The 8,725-nt window shown below is 36.2% G+C and overlaps 1 protein-coding gene across 1 annotated transcript; it reads right to left on the bottom strand.

Moving 5' to 3' along the window:
- Positions 1–3,930: 3,930 nt before the first annotated feature.
- Positions 3,931–4,401, bottom strand: LOC141906252 (uncharacterized). The gene has a single exon (XM_074795498.1). The coding sequence runs from the start codon at positions 4,399–4,401 to the stop codon at positions 3,931–3,933; it is 471 nt and encodes a 156-aa protein (XP_074651599.1).
- Between the last annotated feature and the right edge of the window lie 4,324 nt (positions 4,402–8,725).

Below are 8,725 nucleotides of genomic sequence, written 5' to 3'. Positions count from 1 at the left end.
AATAGAAAAAATATAAATAAACATGTCTGGAAGTGACGTATGTGTCTAAGTAGGAAAACCAAATATGGTGCGGCCTTGGACTCTGATGAGTGCAAAAGGATATTCATAGATAATTGTAACGTGTGCAGGTACGTCATCGCCCATACATGGATGGGAGGAATGTTGTGACGTATGAATACGTCACAAGCCACGTGTTCCAAGCCATGTGTGGAAGAGGGCCTGCACACGTTACTAAAGAGAAAATAATATAAACGGGAGGTTTTAGTGAGCCCGGGAGCTCCGGGAATGATCTTGTATACATCTAGTCAAGAGATAGTAAACGAATATATAATTTAAGAAGTCGTTAAGTTATATACGAGAGCCTTCGAAGATAATCAAGAACGAGGACTGAAGATCCGGCCCAAAGACAGATCCCGCACCACATCGCCGAGGGATTCATTACTACAACGCTAGTCGGAGAACCCAACCCGGATCAACAACACGGGTTGATAAACATCACCATACATCATCACCATCACCAACACTGGTAGAGAATAGCGGCAAAATTCCGGTCTTGCCGCCAAGCTAGAGGTATTATAAAAATTAAAAATACATTATAAAAAACTTTGAATCGAATTGTAGAAACTGGTTCATATTTTAAAACCAACCCATTAAAAGAAAAGCACAACTGTTGGGCATGGCAAACGCGGGACAGCAACCGGCCGTGGAACCAGCCAATCCGGCTGTAGAGCCGGAGGATGAAAATGATAGCGACGATGAAATAATCATCGTGCCAAAAGGTGTAAGCGAGCTGAAACCAGAACATCATGACGGAACAAATGATCCGAAACCGTGGTTAGGATTAGAGTTAAGGGTAAGGGGACCAAACCGAAGGTTTGGAGACCCCACTAGTGCACGGGCAGCGGGTTATCCCTGTAAAGAAAAGTTTGAATTAATTTTTGTGGTGAGGCAGTCTACGGGACGTTGATGCCACGGGGCTTGTTCGTGTCCAGTCTTGTTCGGCTGCTTCGCGGATCGGTCTCGTCGAGCCTGGTAGGTGTTGGAGACCGTACACACGAAACGAATTCTTCGTTTTGATACGTGAGACGTGATGTGTGACACGTTCTCGAAAAGACATTCCGGTTTGGCCGACGTACAGCATGTTGCACTTGGTGCATTCGATGCAGTATGTAATTTCGCGGGTCGCGCAATTAATTGTGCTGCGGATCGCGTGCATTTTGTTGTGGCTGCGGCAAACGGTTGTTTCTCGGATGAGTGGACACGTGCGACATCTCGGTGTTCTGCATTTCTTGGTGCCTCGACGTAGGGTTGACGGGGTTCTTTGAGTAGACCTGGAAATAGAAGAATTGGGAACAACGGAAGTATTTCGGTTAAGATGCGATGAAGAGGGGACTCGGGGAGGGGGTGGCTCCATGGGTTTGAGCTGCGACGACGTTAGGAGATCTTTGAGACTCTTGTGCTTGGTGTAGGCGGTAACCGTGGTTACCTCGTCCGACCGGCCGGTGGCCGTAGCCAGTTCCGTAAATCTGGTTCGGATGTTACGGGCTAGGGTACGGTTGGCTCCGGAGTGAGGTAAGATAAGCGGTAGACGCTTTTTCGGCGGTTCGTTGGCCCGTTGTTGTTCTCGTTGATTCCGTTCGGCGTGGTGTCGTAGAGCTTGGCTTTTGATGTGTCGCACTTCGCGGTATTTGTAGCAACGACCTCTGAGTACTTTAAGGACGGTTCCGGACGCTGCGTGTAGGTCCGAATCGTTATTGCAGATGCGCCGGAACCGGAGAATTTGACTTTTAACTATAGCGGAAAATGTGCGCTTAGGGTGAAACGAAGATCGATGTAGTAATTGATGCGAATCGGTTGGTTTGAAGTAGACTTTGGTGTCTATTATACCACTTGTCTCGAATCGCGGGCCTTTGAAAGTGGCCACGTCCAGGAAGTTGACGCTGGTGTCGCTGATTTCGAACTTGAGTTTGATGGATCGGCTCACTGTTTGTGGGGGTAGGACGTCGATGAATTGCATCAACGTTTCGCGGCCGTGTTCCCAAACCATGTAGATATCATCGATGAACCGAGCGTATAGCGATGGTTGGAGTTCGCTTCTGGACAGACCTTCTGTTTCCCATTCGGCTACAAAGATATTGGCATCAGAAGGAGCAAAACGCTTACCCATTGCGGTACCTTTTACCTGTAGATATGTGTTTTCGTTAAAGTTAAAGTCGTTTTTCTTCAGGCTATTTTCGAGTAGTTTCAGCAGCTCGGCATCCGGGCGTCAAGGTTCGGGTTATCTCGGAGAGCTTGCCGGATGCTGGCGATACCCTCTTCGTGGAGGATGTTGGTGTATAGCGAATCGATGTCCATGGTGACGAGTAACGCATCGGCGCTAAATTGTTTACCGGCCAAAATATCTTGAAAGTGGTTGGTATCTTTGACGTACGACGGGTGACTCCGGGCGATCGGCTGCAAGTAGTAGTCGATCCATTCCGAAATTTCGTAGGTTTCGGAGCCGCAGTCGGAGACGATCAGTCTCCCCGGTGGTACGCGGTCGGGTACCTTCCACTTGTCGCGTTCTTTATGGATTTTGGGAAGCAGATAGAACTGCCTCTGTTTCGGATTGTCCGGCGGTAAGAGATAATCGGCGGTTTTTTGCTGGATGATTTTTCGTCGAGCCATATTTTCGATGATTTCGCGGATTTCTTCCCCGGTCTGTTCGAAGATCGGTTGCGGCAGCGGCTGATAATACTCGAGATCGTCGCATCGCTTCGTGGACGCAGTCTGTCAGCGTTTGCAGGACAGAAAGTAGGAGACTCTAATACAGTATTTACGACAGTTTATTTACAAATCACAACATAATCCATTACACAGATTGAAAGAGCGAGATGAGGGGCGGGCAGCTTGCGTGCCGTCAAACGTACAACAACCATTTAAGCGGCGGACTCGCCGACACTGCGGCGGCAAAGAGTTAACGTACTATAATACAACACTACCACCAATTTTATAATAATGTTAATTATCATCGTTCAGCGTACATTTGATCCTCGATTCAGCAGCAACTGCGGTTCGTCTTCTCGGTCGATCCGAACCTTTTACTATTTCGGCATCGATTGAGATGTCCTCCTGGGGCGCAACGGACTCTACCGCTGAAACTTCTAGCGGGTAGAGCTTGGAGATAGGGCGCGTAGTTTCGCCATTTTGTGTGCGTAACTTAACAGAGCGGATCAAACCATCGTTACTGAAATTAACACCAATAATCACAGCAAGTTTCCAACGTGTACGCGGAAGATTTTCAACTTCGATTAACACGATATCTCCAACGTTAATCCCCTGGTCCCAACGGACCCCGGAGTGCGTGTGCTTCTCGCGTAGGGATAACAAGTATTCAGTTCGCCATTTATCAGAAAACTGATTATACAACAAAGAACGTTGCTCTAATCTTTCTGACATTTGACGCTTATCTACACCCGCTATATATTCTGGATCCTCAATGTCCTCCGACGTAATACGCGGATACGGCATAGCGGTAACGCAACGACCCTGGAACAATCTCGACGGAGTTAACGGTTCTGGTTTTTACGACCCTGGAACAATCTCGACGGAGTTAACGGTTCTGGTTCTGCAACGCTACAAGAGATCGCGGTTAACGGCCGGTCGTTTATTATCGCTTCTATCTCTTTCAATAACGCTTCCAGTTCGAAGAACTCTAGTTTTGTCTTCCACAAAACTTTACGCAACGCAGATTTCGTAAGGCCTATCAAACGTTCGTAATAGCCACCAAACCACAGGGCCTTATTTTGGGATAAAGTCCCATTTACAGCCATGCTCAGCAACGAACCTCTCCAACATTCCTAGCTGATTCTTTGTCGCAAGAAACGTTTGCGCATTATCCGATACCATTAACTTTGGTGTTGAGCAACGACTAACGAACTTCCGAAACGCTTACAGAAATGTGGGAACCGACATAACAGGGACTAACTCCAAGTGAATAAATCTCGTGACCGCGCACGTGAATAAGCCAATGTACGCCTGCTCAGTATTCACAATATCAGATTTCCGAACGGTAACTGCTCCCGAGAAATCGATTCCGGTCGTAGTGAACGGTGGAGTAAGTTGTACTCGGAATTCCGGAAGCGGTGCTGGAACGGGTTTCGCATAGGGTCTTCCATCGGCCCTATTACACGGAACACATTCATTAATGATGTTCTTTGCTAGTTGTCTAAGAGTCGGGACCCAGTAATTTTCACGAACTTTAACCATCGTACACGCTAAGTTTTTATGTACAGGGTTCGCACGTAAATCAGTTACTATCAACTTCGTAAATGCATTCTTCGGATGTAAAACAATCGGATGCTTCGCGCAATCTTCCAAGGAAGCGTTGTCTAATCGCCCTTTAGCTTTTAACAAAACCATCTTCCAAAAATAGATCAAGTTGCTTTATCCGACTGTTTCTTTGATCCAGTTTCAGTTTCGTTAATTCTTCAGTGTAATCATTTGACTGAACGCATTTGATCCACGCGGTTTTTCTCCATTTTAACAACGCATAGAACGACGGCAAGGGGTGTTGTGCGGCCAATTCTACGAACAGTTTCACGATAGCTGTAACACGTAATAACATATTCAAACTATCGAATTGATAGTTATAGGGTATTAGTTGTTCTATACCAAAGGTCGAAGGGTCGAAAAATAAATTCTCGCGCACTCGAATTTATTTTCCGACCCCTCAACCTTTGTTATAGAACAACTAATACCCTATTACTTCTATATAATCACGAGTCTCATAAATTTACAAGCCTCAACACGTTGAGTATTGCGTAATACATGTTGATTCTAGAACCATCCATCTAGAAAACTAAATTAGCCAATCACAGTTGAGTATTACTCAAGCCAATCACAGTTGAGTATTCCCTATTACTCTATCCAATCACAGTTGAGTATTAATCTATCCAATCACAGTTGAGTAGGACCGAGTATATGTTTTGGATTTGATTTTAAACGTGAGAAAGAAATGAAATTTAACATGATGTAATTACACATATTAAAAATATTGCATTTTTTCATGAAACAACATTTGAGTATGAAAAAACAATAAATAAAGAAACTTTTAATGTAGAAAAGATTATTGATTTAATTGGAGTGTCATTAAGATTTTATGAATTAGATGAAGATTTTATTATTGATGATATTAGAAAAATAATAAGTGAAATATATGATAATCATAAAAGTAGTAATGAAATAAATGTTGAATTAATCATAAATAAGATAACTAAATATTTTGAAGAAGGTGATTTTTTTTTATAAATAAATGAGTGATAATAAGTGGATAATAACTGGATTATATAATGGAGCATTACTATCAGTTGGAACTGTTGGTTATACAATGGTATTAAAAAAAGTATTTAGAATGGGAAGTGTTAATGGTGATAGATTTGATATAAATGATATATCAAAATTAACATTAGCAGTAACTTTATCTAATCTAACAATTGATTATTTAGAAAAACAGAAATATATTCCTCCTATATAAATGCGTAATTTTTTTACTAAATAAATGGCATCTGCAATTATAACTATTATAGGATCGGCAATTGTTAACGCTTTAGCATTTACTGGTGGTGGTTATTTATTTAAGCATATTGATAAAAATGGATCATTATCAGAACAAAAAAGACATAATTTTGCATTAGAAAAGTATAATAAAGCAGCAGAAGAATATAGAGAAAATAGACAAAACTATATGGATTATATTAACAAAGAATTATATGATCAGAAGATTTCACATAGAGATTTTCAATCAGTAGATGAAGCTATGAGTTTATATAACGCAGTAACAAATAAAGAAAAATTACATCTATACAAACCATAATTATGTGATTATTATACACCAAGTAAAGAACAACAGAAATATGAAATAATTTGGATTTTAGGTGGAACAGTTATTGTTATATTTGTTGCATATAAATTTACTAATTAATTATATATTATTTTTTGCTATATAAATGGATGATAAAGTTGATAATATTGATAGTATTCCTCATGATATAAATAAAACTAAATTAAAATTATATTTGGAAAAACAAATATTAGAATTTGAAAGTGACTTAATGATAAAAAAAGAAAAAATATTTAAAATCTAAAATTATATATTATTTTATTATTAGTGGTTCAGTTACAATTAGTTCTGTTATAACATTTATAGCAATATTCAGTCCATTAACACCTTTAGCTATATCAATTGGTGTGTTAAGATTATCATCAATTGTATTAACCGGCATAAGTTTAAAATTAAATATAAAAAGTTACAAAGAAAAAATAAAATGTAATATAAAAGAAATAATTAAATTAAAAAATACATTAGGTAATATAATACGTTTAAATGGTAACATAACAGTTGAAGAACAAGATAAATTATAAAAAGAATTAATTAATTATTAGTTTTTTTATTATATAAATTGTAGATAGTTTTCCAAAAGCTTTCCAATATAATAAATCAATTAAACATAATATTCCTGCAATAGATTTTAATAAAGATATTTCATATAGAAATGAAGTTTTAGATTCATTAATTAATTAAGATATTTATGTTACTGAAACTAATAATTTTAATGCAAAGATGGAAAATATATTCAATATTTACGTATTTAATTTTAAAAATTTAAATGAGGCAAAACAATGGTTATTAAAATCTAATATGAAGTACTGGCAGAACCAATTTATTTTCGCAGTTTATTGTGCACCAACAGGGTGTGGTATAAGTTGGAATGATCATTTAAATAAACCAAGTTTACCATTGATATTATCACTTTTTAGATTTCATACATATTTTCAATTAAAATTAATATTAGATGAATTAGAGTGCCCTTTACCAGGTTTAAAATACTTTAATGAACTAAATAATAATTTTAATTTTTCTGAGTTTTATAAAATATGTAATGTTTATTCAAATAATGATTTTAGAGCAAAACTTGGTACAATGGGTGGATTAGGAATATTATATACTAAAGAATTTGGTAAAACAAATACAGATATAAGAACACTAAATTGGAATGAATTACCAAAATATTATTATAATATACAACAACAAAACAATAATGGATAGATTAATTTTATTTTAGAAAATAGTGAAGGTTTTACAAAATCAGAACTTATTTGATATGTATCTAGGTGCACAGGTTGAAACAAGATCACCAATAGTTGGAAATGATAATACTTCATTTGACGCGCAGAAACAATTTAAAGTATTATTTGAAGATTCCATTCATAATGATAATAATAGATCGATTCCAGAAAATATAGTTAGGTACCAAAATTATTTAGATAAATCACATATTAGATCAAATTATTGTATAGGCCCTAATTTATTAATTATTTCTAATGATTTAGTTTTAAAAATGGGAAATATAATTGGTTATAATAATTTAATTAAGACTGCAACAATAAATAATTCATTTGGATTGAATTACATAAATAAAAAGATTATTACTGCTCTAAAATTAATGGAAGGTGAAAAAAACATATTCAATCAACAGAAACTAAAACTAAGAATATTAAATTGGATAATGATTCTAAAATAAAAGATTACAATACATCAGAAAATATAAAAACTGATATTATTCAACATGAAATAATTAAAACTAATAATAATAATAAATCACATGAAAATACTAAATTAGCTATAACTTGTATAGGAATTGTAATAGGAGGAATATTATATTTTAAATTTTAATTTTTTTATTTTGTAAATGGATGTAGAAGGTGGAGAAGCTTATGAAATGGGAGAAATGGGAAATAATAATGATGGATTTATACCTGATGAACCAAAACCTGATTTTAATGAAACTAATATTGATAATGATGATGGATCAGCATAGTACTAATGTAGGTGAAGATGATGATCCATCATATAATTCTAGTTTAGCTGATGAAGATGATGGTGTAATTGATTACGAAACGCGTGAAGAATTTGAAGAATATGACAGCTCCCAATAGGAAAGTTATTAAACCCATAACATTTAGAAAAGATTTAATGAATAAATTAGTAAATACAACTGATCCTTATTTGAAAGATCAATTATATGGAATGAAAAGTAGAGTAATAGATACAATTGTTAACGAATTATTACCAAAAGTTGTAATAGATGAAATTGATACAGAAGGTGTTGTAATGCAAATTTTAAAAGATGATCCACATTTCATGAATAATTTAGAATTTAAAAATGATTCATGGTATTATAATGTTGAATTAAATAACAAAACTGCATCAATACAATTATCTAGAATGGGACAAGAAAATATTTTTGAACCTGGAATGCTAGCAAGATCTACAATTGAACGTTCAAAAGGTGGTTCAGAATTTTTCAGAACTATATGGAATGCAATCGATAGAATAAATGAAGAAGGACCAATTAAGAATATTGATATTAACAAATATTCACCATTTAAAAATCCAAATTCAAATCCTACTTATGTTGATCCAGAAATGGAAGAGTTTGCAGATAAATTAAGATCTTCAACACCAGAAACATCGAGAAGTTATATTCAACAAATTGATAATGTTTCAAGTCAATTACACTTAGGAAGACATTTAGATAACTTACTGGATACAATGAATTCATTTGAAGAAAATATGATTAGTGTTTTAGATACACCTGGTACTGAAACTGGGACAAATCGAATGCAATCTTTATTAAAAAGGGATTACTTGATTTAAATGAAGAACAATTAAAAATATTTCCTG

This window comes from Tubulanus polymorphus, chromosome 5 (assembly GCF_964204645.1).
Source record: "Tubulanus polymorphus chromosome 5, tnTubPoly1.2, whole genome shotgun sequence".
NCBI lineage: Eukaryota > Metazoa > Nemertea > Palaeonemertea > Tubulaniformes > Tubulanidae > Tubulanus > Tubulanus polymorphus.
The sequence above is the reverse complement of the archived record's forward strand: the minus strand, read 5'-3'. Positions and strand labels throughout refer to the sequence as shown.